The 14936-nt window shown below is 47.6% G+C and overlaps 1 protein-coding gene across 1 annotated transcript; it reads left to right on the forward strand.

Moving 5' to 3' along the window:
- The first annotated feature begins 14154 nt into the window (after nt 1-14154).
- Ccdc182 (coiled-coil domain containing 182) lies at nt 14155-14695 on the forward strand. The gene has a single exon (XM_051183261.1). It carries the CDS (start codon nt 14219-14221, stop codon nt 14678-14680), a length of 462 nt encoding a protein of 153 aa, XP_051039218.1. The 5' UTR covers nt 14155-14218; the 3' UTR covers nt 14681-14695.
- The last annotated feature ends 241 nt before the right edge of the window (nt 14696-14936 follow it).

Genomic DNA, 14936 nt, shown 5'->3' on the forward strand with positions numbered 1-14936 from the left:
CCTCGGAAGATGAAATATAATTATCTCATGACTTGCTACCACCTGCTCTGTGTCACTTTTGATCTTTAAAGCCATCTCCCTTGGTAGAGATCTTCTCCGTTTTAAAATGAAGTTGAGTGATCTGTCTGAGGTCACATAACTAGTAAGTGGTCTAACCAAGGTTTGGAAAGACACCATGGCTCCCCAGTCCCAGGACTTTGCTGTGGCCAAGCTGGTCCTACACTTACATCTCCCTCTCAGCCCACAGCTCTAATGGAAAGGCCACAGAGTAGCCCCCTGCCCTAGGCTTATAGAGATCTCCCCACACTGAGAACCACTCAGAAATAGTTTGCCAAGTGGGAAAATGAAATGAATAAAGTAGCAGAGGTACAGCCACCAGCCACCAGTCCTGTCTAATTTGTCCCTTTTCTTATTTCACAGCCCCATTTTAAGGTGAGCATCTTCAGGACCCACATGAATGGGTGATGTATAGACTTTCCTGCTAATTCTCTCCATTTCTGTTGCTCTTGAATTCGGCCCTGCTGGTCACTCATATCTGGGCTCATGTGTTCAGAGCTGGAACAGACAGGTGTTGTGCTGCTGGAAGTCTGAGCCCTGTTCTCAGACTGCCTCTGCCTCTCTTTAGCCATATGACTATATGTTAGTCACGAGTTTCTCTGAGCTGAGGCAGATTAAATCAGCATCACAAACTTCAGGCCCAATGTCAAATGGGATGAACCTATATCATAACATGAATAGCGAATGGTGTGTGTGTGGTTTGACTAAGTAACCTATACTTAAGGAGTATTCACAGAAGACCCCACTGTCCCAAACCTCGGGCACCTTGGCTGACTGACAGGCTGGAATTCCCATTGCCCTGTCATAGGGAGCCGCTGATGGGATGGATGGGCCTCCGTTTCTCTTTTTCTGGAACACTGCCTCTGTGTTAGGCTTTACTCTGGATTCCTGCTCTTCTGGAAGGCACCTGCATAGGTAGCTCTGATTCCACGGTCACTCTGTCCTGGACCTGACTGATTGGGATGTTTCCGGTGCTCTGTTCCTCATTTTGAGCTGGTTCATTAGTGGTCGAGTGACTGGGGGTGTAGTAGAGAGCTGGGTTCTGGGATCTGCTTTGCTATGAGGCTACTGGTTGTTGAAAAGTTGGGAGAAAACTTTGAAGCCATTCATCCTTTTATGGCCTCAGGTCTATATTGAGCCATGCTTTAGAACAGTGGTTCTCAACCTTCCTAGTGTTGTGACCCTTTGATATAGTTCCTCATGTTGTGGTGATCCCCCCCCCTCGACCAACCATACAATTATTTTTGTTGCTACTACATAACTGTAATTTTGCTACTGTAATGAATCACAATGTAAGTATTTTTGGAGATAGAGGTTTGCCAAAGGGGTCACAGCCCACAGGTTAGGAACCATTGCTCTAGAAGGAGGCCAGAGGCTTTGGTGATGGATCTATGTGTGGATCCCCAGTCCTCCTTCTGGATACCTCTGCCTGTTTCTTTTCACAGAGCCCCTGCTTTTCAGAGATTAACTGTTGTCAAATACAACTTATTTTCTAATCCTTTCAGGTCCCATTTAATCCCTCTGCTTTATTTTATCTATTTTTTTTATAAAGTCACTGAGGCTTTTTAAAAATTTTGTTTTATGGATTTGCCAATGATTGTCCAGTCTGACAAATTGGATTCTTAAAGCTGATTCTCTGAAGAAAAGGATGCAATGTGACAAGAAACAGCTCATCCTCAAACCAGGAGGATAAATATGTATGTATGTATGTATGTATGTACACACACACACACACACACACACACACACACACACACACACACACACACAAAACAGCAACGCCATTTTCCAGCCTTCCTGTGACTCACAGGGTGTCTCAGTTGTCACTGATAATCTAATCTTTCTGTGATAGGTGAGGGACGGGACAATGGCGACCCAGCCAGGCTGCGGGTGTGATAGGCCTCTGATTAATAGGACTGTCCAGTAAGCTCCCACCCCCAGGAAGATGATTAATGACGTTTGATGTGAACTCTGCCCTCCCACAGTGGGAAGAGGGTGGACTGAGATCTGCTCACACAGAATGGCTCCTCCTGAAGGGCTGATTGATTTCTAAGGCTTTGTTCCTGCGAGGCTGTGTCCAGGGAGGGGCCCAGGACCCTCATGGTGCATAGACTTTGCCAAGAGCCTGCCTAGCCTAGCAGGATCCTGTTCATACTGCTTCTAGAGACTAGCCTTTTCATATTCCTGGAGCACTGGATTGCATAGGTGAGACATTGCCTTAGCCACTGCTGCTGACCTGATGTCCCCAGCTGGTGTGACCGCTGTGCCTTCCCTTTACTGTAGTGCAAGGAACCCAACAAGGTGTGTTGTAGGAGACAGGTTCGGCTTGTGAGCCCTGGAAGGCTAGTCACTCTGTCTTTTGGGTACACAGGGTACAGGCTGTGTGAGAATGCCTGGTCTTTGGCAAAAGAGTGTGGAGCTCCAGCTTACATGCCCTCGGCAGAGGAAGCAAGGGGCAGAGAGGGTTCATGGATGGGCATCTGGCTGGCTCTTTTGTGACATTCAGAGGCAGGAGGAGGCAGCCTGCTTGACCTCAGGGCGTGACTGTAAATGCTGTTGTGTTAGAAACTTTGCTGTTGTTGCAAATGACATGTCCAACAAGAAGCAACTTAAGGGATGAGGGTTTGTTTCAGCTCACAGTTCAAAGGGACACGGTCCCTCAGGGTAAGGAAGGCATGGGGGTAGGAGAATGAGGGAGGCATCAGAAATCAAGAAACAGAGACAAATGCTGTTGTTCAGGTCTCTTTTTGTTCTGTCTGGGACCTCATGCCATAGACTGGTGCTGCCCTACACTCACGGAGAGACAGGTTAGCTTTTCTGGACCTGCCCTCACAAACATGTTCAGAAGTGTGTTTCCATGGCGAGTCTACATCCAAACAACTTGACAATGCCAATTAATTATCACAACCACCTCAAACTTGGCAGTGGTTGGGCCTTCTGAGTTTAGCTTTCTTGAAAGTTTTCCAAATTTTCTCCCTCCAGAAAGGCTAGAAGATTGCTTTGAATGTTTCTTCCTGGTTATTGTTTTTTTTCTTTTCTTTTTTAAAAGATGTAGTTATATTTTAAAAACATTTTAAGTGTGTGTGTGTGTGTGTGTGTGTCTATGTGCACATAGGTGCAGGCACTTTTGGAGACCAGAAGAGGGCGTCAGATTCTGTGGAGCTGGCATTACAGGCAGCTACACAGACCTGATGTGGGTTTCAAAAATCAAACTCAGGTCATCTGCAAGAGTTTTATGTGCTCTTTAACTGCTGAGCCATATTATCCCCAATATTATTATTCCTAAGATTATTATCTTATTATTTATACGTATGTGCCTTTGGTGTTCACAGAGGCCAGATTAGAGTGCTAGATATCTTGGTGCTGGACTTACAGGCAGATGTGAACTGCCAGACATGGGTGAGAGAAATAAGCACTCTTAACTCCTGAGCCATCTCTCTAGCCCCCCTTATGTTTATTTAGTGTATGTGTGCCTTCCTGTGTGCACACACGTGAGTGCATTTGCACATGCACACTTGTGTTCACGAGTATGTTGTCTCAGAGCCTGTGTGAAGGCCAGAGAATCTTGTTGAGGTTGTGTCTCTGTGCTGTATACTGCACACTAGCGGCCTCACAAGCCTCTGGGTGAGTCTCCTTTCTCCACCTCTCATTTTGTGTAGGAGTGCTGTTATTACAGACACATACCATGTCTGACTTTGAAAAGATTTTTTTAAACATTGTTTATTGGGGGGGGGAGCAAAGAGATGTCTCAGTGGTTACATGCACTTGTTTTCTTGCAGAGGACCTGAGTCTGATTCCCAGCACCGCCATGTCCTCTTCTGACCTGAGGGTAACAAGCATTCACATGGTGCACATACATATGAGCAGGCAACATACTCACATATAAAACAAAATGAATAGATTTTAAAAATAAAACAAAAATGAGATGCTATTTTAAAATAATTGGTTTTTAAAAATGTGTGCTTAGTCTGCACGTATGTGCCCTGCATGGGTGCAGTACCTGTAGAGGTCAGTAGAGAGCATCAGATCTCCTGCATGGGTACATTACCTGCAGAGGTCAGTAGAGAGTATCAGATCTCCTGCATGGGTGCAGTACCTGCAGAGGTGAGTAGAAAGCATTAGATCTCCTGGAAATGGAATTATGTGTGGTAGCAAGCATCTATGTGAATACTGAGAACTAAAACAGGGCCTCTGCTAAAACAGTAAGTGTTTCTAACCACTGAGCCATTTCTTCGGCCCCCATTATCTGGCTTTTTATGTGGGTTCAAGTGATAGAACTTGGGTCATCAGAGGAGACTAGCACCTTTACCCACCAAGCCATGTCCTCAGCCTTTACCATCTTTCAGTATCAGTCCCTTAGCTATCAGTCCCATACAGTTTTCCTATGGAGACAAACCATTTAGGGTTTTCATCTTGGCTGTGACAATTGCCTAATGATGAAGCCAAGAACACTGATAATCACTAGCAAGACCAGCTGAGTATCCAAACCAGTGGCTGTCTGAGAGCTGGAGGTGTGTCTACGGGTTGGAGTACAACCCAAATGTAGTCAGTTTTCCAAGGATTGGAGGGGTGGCTGGGGTTTGCCCATAGCAGCAGGAATTAGAGACACTCAAACCCCTGATGAGAGAGGAGAGATGGGAATCTGTCACAGGCCTTCCTTCCGACAAGATATTCCTGAACCCACATGTCATGCCTTCCACATGTCAAACCTCAGCTGACAGAGCAGCATTCTGAGCCATCCCTAGGGACTGCTGGTCAACAATCACAATTGATGGTACTACTGGCTCAGACCCCACAGCAAAAGTGGCGCCACAGTTTAAATATTTTATGACTTTTTAGTCTTATTGGCTAAGTCTGAATGGAAGATGGGTGAAATGAAGCTGCTTATGAACCTAATTTATCTGGGCCAGAGAGCCTTGATTGATATATATATATTCCTGGCCTGGTGGCTCAGAAGCTGTGACAGGGTGATGTATGGAAAGCCCTGTGCTTGGCACCAGGAAAACACCACATCTGCTGTTGGTTTGAGGCAGTCTCAAGTATCCCAGGCCTGCCTTGAACTCTTTATGTAGCCAAGGGTGAGCTCAAACTCTTGATCATTTTGCTTCTTTTTCCCCAGAGCTAGGATCACAGGCCTGTGCTAATAGGCCTGGCAGGTTGCCATTTATTTTGGATAAATTATTGTTCATTGTGTGAGGCTCACTGTCTGATCATTTAACAGTGTTTTTCTGGAAAGGAAACATTCTAGGGCAGAATGCTGAACATTCTGCAAGAAATTATCCCAAAGGTGACATGCAATAGGGGATGCTTATCCTTCTCTCTGTGTGTGTGCGCGCATGTGCATGCGCGCGCATGTGCATGTGTAAAGGCCAGAGGACAGCCTTGGGTGTCAGTATCTAGGAGCTGACCACCTGTTTTTTGGTTTTGTTTTGTCTGCTTTTGAGACAGAGTCTCTCATTGGCTTGCAACTCATCAAGTAGGCTAGTCTGACTGGCCAGCAAGCTCCAGCAATCCTCCTGTCTCTGCCTCCACAATATTGGGATCTCAGCAGATAGCACCACACCTGGCTTTCTAACATGCATTCTGGGGTGGGGGGGTCACACTCAGGTCCTCATGCATTGAAGGCCACTTTCTCAATGGAGCTATCTCCTCAGTCCTTAATTTCTTCACTTATGGCTGTGATGAAATACTGGGCAAAGGCAACATGAAGAAAGCAGGGGCTGCTTGGCTAACTGAGGGTGGCTGTCATAGTAGGGAAGTTTAAGAGAGCAGGTCACAGTGTGTCCACAGCAGAAAGTGGGGGGAGACGATGGCAATGCTCACCCCCTCCTCCCTCTGTGTTCTGTTCAGGTCCCTCGCCTACCCACACTCAGAGCCACCGCTCCCTCTTGAGCTGAGTCTGGAAACCCCCTCACAGTACATGCCCAGAACTGTGTCTCCTAGGTGACTCTATAGCTATCAAGCTGACAACGAAGCTTAAACTCCACACCACATGATTAAAATTGGGATTCTATGACTCAAGGAACAAAGGGATGTTACTGGCTAAAGGCTACAATGCATGCTCTAGCTAGAGAAACAATTTGTCCTGATTTTCCCAGAACTGTCCCCATTTTCAAAGTCAGAGTGTCACACCCTGGAATCGCTAGTTCTGAGAAAACCATGCTATCAAACATTTTAATTTCACTTTACCAAAACCTCCTGATTTATTATTTTGGAGGTAAGACCTAGGCCTGAACAATATTTAACACTCTCCCAAGATGATTCCAACGTGCCCCCCACATTTAAGGATCTCTGGGATTATGCTTCCATTGGGACACTCAAGGCTGACATATATATACCCGATTAATACCAGGGCAGGAGAGAAACATGGAAGAAGAGATGTAGGTGTAGCCTTACTCTAGGAATGTCCCCAGAGTCTGACTGAACCCCCTAGCCCAGTGTGGCCTGCAATCTTTGGATTTTACCCCCCAGCTTACTTCTTGTTTTCAGAAAGGACAGACTAACTCAGGGTCCCCTCCTATGGGTGATTTGACACCCTCCAGCCATTCCTTTCTAAGCCCCTTATCACAGTCTGTGATGTGGAACTATAGAGTCCATTGTCATGACAGATTGAAAATCCCCACAGAATAGAAGCCCCATTCAGGCTCGGCCTTATTTGGAACATTCAATAGATATATGAACGAATGAGGAGCCTGTACTTTTTTTCTCCTTTGAGACAGGGTTTTCATTTAGTTCGTTTGGACTGGCCTTTAATCCAGTATGTAACCGAGGGACCTTGAACTTCCGATTCTCAGACTTCTGCCTTCTGTACTCCTGAACGATACAAAGATGAACTCTGACAGCTAGGGAACCCAGACCAACTCCTGAAAGAGCCAAGGGCCGAGTTCCTCCCCCAGATACTAGAAGACTGCACCCATCTCCCTGGCCGAGGCCCAGGCGGCCGGAGCTGTGCGTGTACAGCTTTCCTACCTTCAGGCTCATTACTCATCATTAGGAGTCCCGTGTCTGGAGTTTTCCAGGTTATCAAAGCTGCTCAGTCTGGAGCGGCCAGCAAGCCCAGATTCCTGTCACCAGTCACCTCCTGCTTTGCCGGGCAAATAGTTGAGTAACCCAGAAAGAGGGTATTTGGTTTTTAAACCCACATAATTCAGTCTGACACCGCGCAGCACAAAAGCGGTAGCTCTGTCCCCCCCAGAAGTTGCCTGTTGGGGGGAGGACTGTGGACTTGCTTTCTTCGCAGTGGAGTTAGTTTGGAGTGGGTGGGCATCTGTCCCTCCTGTTTACTCCCCTGGGGAGAGCTGGGAGTGGGCAGAGGGGTTGGGTGCGGTCCAACTCACCTCCTCCTCCAACTCTGCAGAAATACACTTCTGGTCATACCCCTGCGGGTTGCTTCTCCAGACCCTGAACACCTTCTGGAGCTTTTTCTATTTTTTTGTCACAGGTCTAGGGTGGGGCTCAGAATCCAACTTGCCCAACTTGCCTCCCCAGCCCTAGATTGCTCCGTGCTCCAATGGCCACATGATTGACCAGCAAGCAGCGCAGGCTGAATTCGGGTCAGAATGCTTCTGGAAGTTTTTTTTTTTGACATTTCAGTATGAACTGTGAACGCCCTCCAGGATGGGAAAGCAGATTTAAAAGATGCCTTAAACAATGTGCAAACGTGGCATTTCCTGATTAAGAAGTTTGTGTGAAAACTCTGACCTAAAATTTTTTTTTTCTGATTTTGCACACAAAAAATTTTTGCTCATCCTTGCTTTGCCCTCTTCCTCAGCAGAGAGCAAAGACTGAAGCAGGATCACAATTAGGAAGAAGAAGTCTCCTGGGAAACTGAAATGTCTTGAAGAATTTTCTCATCCATGGAGAAAAGGACAGGAAAACCACAAGTTCAAGGCCTGCCTGGACTACATAGTGGGTTCAAGACCAGTGGAGTTGGTGAGATCCTGTCTCAAAATGGTTAGAAAAGGGGAGGAGAGGAGTGTGGCCAGGGAGTTGGCTCAATTGGCAAAGTGTTTGCCTGCAAATCAGAGAACCTAGTTCAATTAAAAAAAAAAAAAAAAAAAAAAAAAAAAAAAAAGTCTGGGGAGACAGAGACGGGCAGATTCCTGGAGCTCACTGGCCGCTTATATAGCCTCCTTGGTCAGCGAGAGACCCTGCAGTCCCAAAACAAAGTGGGTGGGTCCTGAGCAACGAGGCCAGAGTCCTCTGGCCCCCAGGCTCTCATGCACATGTTTCTACATGTACCCATCTACCCATGAATACACGAGAGGGGGGGGAGAGAGGAAGAGAGAGAGTGTGTAAAAAGGAGAAAGGGCTGGGGAATACTGATCAATGGCATGTGTGAGACCCTGAGTTTAATCCCAATTGCTAGGGCTAGAGAGATGGCTCAGTGGTTAAGAGCACTGGCTGCTCTTCTAGAGGACCTGGGTTCAATTCCCAGCACCCACATGGCAGCTCACAACTGTTTGTAACTCCAGTTCCAGGGGATCCAACATCCTCTTCTGGCCTCCATGGGCACCAGGTACCCACAAGGTTAAGTGCACAGACATATATACACACAAGTAAAACACTCATACATGTAAATGATAAAAATAAATAAAAATTTAAAAAATCTCCAGTGCTGCATTAAAAAAAATCAGTTATTAGCTTCACAACTGTCTTGAGAAAATCAGTACTGAAAAGGGGGTAGAATATTCTAGCTCCCAATACTCGAAGCTGATATCACACATTCCCAGCATGCTCATGAGACAGAAGTACTACTCTGTGGACTTGTACAGCTCTCTTCTGAACAGACCTTCTTGCCCAGGCTTCAGTGCCCCAGAGGAAGCTGCATCTCAGACATCATTGCTCCCAGGCTTCAGTAGGGCCTTTCTGGCAGTCCTACCCTCCCCGGTTGGAGAAGGGCCAGCTCCAAGCTGGTCTGGCCTGCACTACTTCTGTCCAAGGCAGGCTCCTGTGTGTTCAGAGCCAACTCTCACCAGCGTGTTTTACATATTTTAATTAAAGTACCGCCCTGGGCTGGCAGGGCCTCTGATAGATGGCTGCAATCCGAGGTGCAGGGTTGCGGTGGTGTGAAACATGGCATCCGAGGATGCACTGGCGAATGCTTTGGCTCACGCCTCTGGAGGCAGGGCCGCTCCCTTCTGTGAGGAGGGCAAGCTTCAGGCAGGTGCCAGTCATATCCAAGATTCGGCTCAGGCAGGGCTCGGAGACAGGGAAAGAGACTGTAGAAATGTACCATGGGTGGGTTCTGAGGACCAGCTGGCTGGTGGGCTCCAGAAGAGTCCGATTCTTACAGAAACACAGCCCTGTGGACGCTCCTTAGCAGTGTCAAATTATGACAAATGGCATGGCTAAAAGTTGCTGGGTGGCAGCTGCCGCATCTCAGAGGGAAGCAGGTATTTTTAGCACCGTGCCTTGGGGGTTCTGGCGCTGGGTTAATTAATCACGGTGAACAGCACCAAGTTTTATTCTTCAACCCCCCCCCCCAACTCCAGTCTTGTTCTCACTGCCCAGCCTGGGATACCAGCTGTGGAGTTGGAAACTGCCCAGAGCTGCAGCATCCCCACCCGGGCCCCACACACCCAACATGAGGGAAACCCTCTTCCACCTCTCCCCAGCTGGACCTGCCCCTCCCTCATTATTGCCTTCAGCTGCAGCTGCTTACCTCCAGCCATACAGAAAGAGCCAGGCTTCCATTTCCGGCCCTACGCCCATCCCCTAGAACATTATCTCCAGCTCTCAGCCTTCATGTCTCATCATCCTCAAAGCCTCACCTCACAAAACCCTCATTCCGCAGAGCCCAAAGCTTCTAAAATTTGATGCTTTCCTTCAGGGACCTGGGGCCAGCCCATGGCCTTATGAGTTGATTGTTTACTTCACTATCCTCTTGCAATGAAATGCTGGCTGTCCCAGGGCAGGGCCTTCTATGTCTTCTTTCTCTTGAACACCTATTGCCTAGCTCAGAGAACATAGGGCAAGCTTGCAATGGATTGTGCCAAATATATGTATGTATGGGGGAAACTGGGCAGATAGATGGATGGGAGGATGGATGAGTGATGACTAGGTGGGTACATGGATGGGTGGATGAATGGATGGGTGGGTGAAAGACTGGCTGGAAAAGGTGTTTGTATAGTGACCTCTCTTAGGCCATCATGAGAGGCAAAGGACCAGGGGATTCTGGGAAAAGAATGGCTAGAATCCACAGCTATCCCCTCTTCGAGAAATAGCTGCTCATATATGCTCTTTGGGAGTATAACATATTGATCTGAAATCCATTTCCCCATCATTGTTTTCCTTGGGGATGAGGAGAGATAGCCACAGCCCGAACGCTGATATAAGAAGTTCATCTGATGGGGGGCTGGAGAGATGGCTCAGTGGTTAAGAGCATTATTGGCTGATCTTCTAGAGGACCCAGGTTCAATTCTCAGCACCCACATGGCAGTTCCAGGGGAGCTGACATCGTCACACCAATGCACATACAATAAAATTAAGTTAAATGAAAGAGTTCATCTGAGGATCAAGCAAAGGCCTTTTCTTAACAATATACCCACTCTTTGCAGAAGATAGAGGTGGCTGCCTGACTTTCTTTTTGTTTGATTAAAAATCCCCAATTGGTTCTGATATTGGGGGGCCTGTGTATCAGGGGAACTGGCTTGAGTCCAGTCCAGGAAGAGAGGCATGACTGTGTGAGACAATTTTGGGTTAGAAATCAACTATGGTTGTATTAGAGCCAACTGTGGATTAGAAATGGCTAGGAACGTCTTCCAACCAGGACTCACGGAACTTCTAGTTTCTTAGGGTTTTGTGACTTGACAAAGAGGTGACTGGAGAGGCAGGAATGTGTGTCTTCACTAATTCCCCAAAGGGTTGGGGTCTATCCCCCTGACAGAGGCGGAAGGACACGAAGGAGGGAGAGGGAAGCTGTGTGGTTTCCATTCCTGAGGAGTCCAGGTCAAGCAGAAATGGTTTTCAGATCCTAGGTTCCACATTATGCTAGAACCCAGTAGCCTTTAAGGCATGCCATCTAAGAGCCTCGGCCCACTGTGACTGAACTGACTCCCAGGGTGTGAGGCCTGGGTCTCCCTGTCACCTTCAGTCACAGGGAAGCTGTGACAAGCTGAAAGAGCCCGGGACAAAGGGCCCTCCTGACAATGGGATTCAAGGTCACGGATGCTTTGCTAGGTCTAAATTCCTTTTTCTTGACACCTTGAAGAGAATAGATAGATTAGCGGTCCTAATTCCAAAGACTCAGGGGAAGGCAGGTGACATGCAAGCCAGGCTTGACTGTGGAACTTCTGGAACTTTCAGAACTTACATATTTTAGTGTGAGTCGCTGTCCAAAGGCTCAGGAGGCCATAGACCTGGTGACAGCCCCAACCCTCAGTTTCTGGTCACTCCTAGGATAAGGAGAACCCTCTGGTTCTGAGAAGAAAACTGGAGCCTCATTCAGCAGCACCAGAGGAATTGAGAAAATGCTCCCAGTGTTGTCTTCTCAGCTTCTGTGTCATAGCTTCAGCTGTGACTCCTGCCATCCTCCACGTGGAACAAAGAGGCAAAGGATGAGCCAGGAGGTGGAGAGGGAGAGGGACAAGAGACAAAGAGACACAGTATTTTTGTCTTTCCTTTCACTAATCCGGGAAATACTATTTATTTATTTTAAGATTTATTATGTATTCAGGGTTCTACCTGCAGGCCAGAAGAGGACACCAGATCCCATTACAGATGGTTGTGAACCACCATGTGGTTGCTGGGAATTGAACTCAGAACCTTTGAGAGAGAAGCCAGTGCACTTAACCACTAAGGTATCTCTCCAGTGGAAATATTATTTATTGACGGAGAACCCAGTATGTGTGTAACACGCACCCCTAATTAAATGTACTACAGACCCCATGCTGTTTCCATCAAACCCGTGATCCCCACCCACTCTTTGGTGGAATTCTGAGGCTGTGGTTTCTATGAAGGCCAGTAGGTGTCAATGTGTCAGCAGGAAAGCTAGGGGTGCCTTGCGTTTGAGAGCCACCCATGGAATGAAATTCCATTTCTTCCAGTTATCTGAGTGCCATTGTGTGCAGGGCAGCAGACAGAATACCTGAACGTGAACAGCTCCAGAGATACATGATCTCTATTTGCTGGAGTTTACTGAGCCTGAGGGTCCTGGAAGAAGCAGGTAACAGTAGTAAGTGATAGAAGGAGGGGGGGCTATGGAAAGGTATGGGGGGGCTTTGAACACTGAAGTCAGCAGAGAAGCCTTCTCCCATCTCAGAGAAGGGGGTGACTGGCCTGGGACCACAGAGCAGCTCCCAACCCTCGCCCTACAGACTCCTAGAAAAGTAGATACTCTTTCCATCAACATCCCTTCTCAGGAACTGGAGTTTCTTGCAATTCAAAACCCCACCTTCATTTAGCTACAACTGTCCCAGCCATATGGCCTCTCTGATGCCTGCACCAGGCCACTAGACATTCTATCTGCATTTCAGAGAGGGCAGCAGCCCTCATTGTGGGCCCTGTGGTGCTAGAGCCAGCTTAGCCAGGCTCAGGAGGCCTCATTTGGTGCTTCGCTTCCTGGAGACAGCAAGTTGGTAGCTTGAAAATTATCCATGCTGGGAGTATTTACACTGTGGAAATTGGCAGCATCTGCCCATCAGAGATTTATTTTTCTCTCCCAGAGAGCTGTACTCCACTGCTCTCAGAAACTCCGGTAAGGAAACAGGGGCTCAAGGGGAAAAGGTGTTCTCTTAATGGGACGTCACTTCCAAGGGGTGAAGCCAGGACTCCAGTGCAGAAGGGTAGGTGAGGGGTGCTCAGAGATAAGAGACCTAACAGTCTTTGAGGTCACTTGGATGTGAAAGAGTCCAGCTTGATCCCAGGAGGCTTAACCTTTGTTGTTCTGCACTGACAAAATAAAATATCAGAGGCTGAGAAATCTACAACTCAACAACAACAGAATTTATTTCCTTTTGATTCCATAATTCCAGATACTGAGACATCCAGGACCAAGGTGCTGGTGTCTGTTGAGGGCATCCATGCTGTATATCCCATGTGGAAGGTACCTGTGGGGGAAAGGCGAAGATGGGAGGAGACACAAAAAAGAGGTCCCTTATGATAAGGGACCCTTTCTAGGGATGTTCCTAAAGGCCCCTTCTCAATACTGATGGCAGACTTTCAAAACGAATTGGGGAGGGGACAGACACTCAGACCATGGCACTAGATGCTGCGGTGGCTGCTGCCCCAGGTAGGGTCATTTGTAGGACAGCAGAGCAGGAAGCAGCTTGGATAAAAAAGGTAATGTATATAGCGCTAGATGGACTGTCTTCTAGGCTGGTTGTTGGGGAGATGGTTGTTTGGAGCCCTGGAGGGAGGTTGTAATCTGCATAGACAGAGGTTTGCTCTTGATTGAGCCAAATGTGGTTAGAAACTATAGTAACCAGGCAAAGACACAAGGTTTACCCATAAGTATTTTCCCCCTCTTATTTGCCACTATCCAGGTATGTTGAGGAACATGTACTTACTCATACTTGTTCCTTAGTTCCAGAACCCAGAGAGCACTCAGGAAGCATTTAGTGAATAAATACGAACGGCTCATTTTTATCTGACAGGTATTTCTGTGGACCACACTTCAAAAGCAAGCACATTTATCACAAGAAGCTTATCTAAGTATTCTAGCAACATTAAAGGAATGTGGATTTGGGATCGGAATACTCCTTTAGCATCTTAGAGCTCATGGTGAATTAGCCATCATCTCTTATGATGATGACCTTGTCTTACTGGTGAGGCTGAATGAAGCCCAGATACTAGGCCATGCTCCTTGCGGGGTGGGAGGTTGCTCAGTGTCAGCAGTCTGTGAACCTGACCTGGCCTGCCTTGCCTTGGCCAGTTTTTTACACTCTCTGGACTTGGCTTGCTCTTGGGATTAAAGGTTCTGAAACCGGGGTGAATTAATGAGAAACTTCGTCCCAGGAGACTTGGGAAGCATGGGTAAAATTGTAGGATATCAAACAAGGAAGCTGCAATATGCAAAGTAGTGAACTGGGCCTTCCCTTCTGATTGGCTGAAGGGTCTGATGTCACAATGAGATGGGTCTATCTACTGCAAATAACAGTGCCTCTTGTCCCCAAATAACTCTGACTCTGTTGGTTTCTTGTCTTCCTCTCTGTAGGAGCAGATGATGGAAGCCCTCTTTCAGGCAGGGTCCATTCTTATGAAGGTGAATACCTTACAGGGCAAGAAGATGGTGGAGAGTGGGCTCCAGTCTGGGGACCTTTCCCTGTCTCCGTCATGGCCCTCCTGCCTCCCTCTGCCTGCCGACTTGGAGATCCTGCGGCAGAAAGTGGCCGCGGTGCAAAGGGAGCTGGAGGACTTCAAGAAGGAGGCTCTGAAGGCTATCGGCTACCTGGAGGATGCCTTTTGCGAGATGAACGGCATCCTGGCACAGCAGGAGGAGCAGGCTGCCCGGGTGAAGCAGCGGCTGAGGGAGGAGGAGGACCGTGGCATCGTTCGCAACAAGGTGCTCACTTTCCTCCTGCCCCGGGAGAAGCAGCTTCGCGAACACTGCCAGCGTCTGGAGAAGATGCTGGTCAGTAGCCACGAACCGCTCAGAGTCACCAGGAAGAGCCTGGCAGACTGAACGGCCTGCGCGTGCGCCTGTGCTGCCGGGCAACTGGAAGATTTTTTTTTTTTTTAATGGGAGGACAAACGCTAAGTCCCCATTTATTCCCCTTCCCCGTTTTTATTGCTTTTCTGCTACCAAAATAACATCATGCAGAGAGGGAAAAAAAAAAGAAAGAAAAAAAAAAAAAAACCTCAATATGGTTTTTTGGGTGAAGTTCCGTTTATCCAGCCTCGTCAAGGAAGGAGGCCCAGACGCTAAGTCAGACCTGTAA

This window comes from Phodopus roborovskii, unplaced genomic scaffold, assembly GCF_943737965.1.
Source record: "Phodopus roborovskii unplaced genomic scaffold, PHOROB, whole genome shotgun sequence".
NCBI lineage: Eukaryota > Metazoa > Chordata > Mammalia > Rodentia > Cricetidae > Phodopus > Phodopus roborovskii.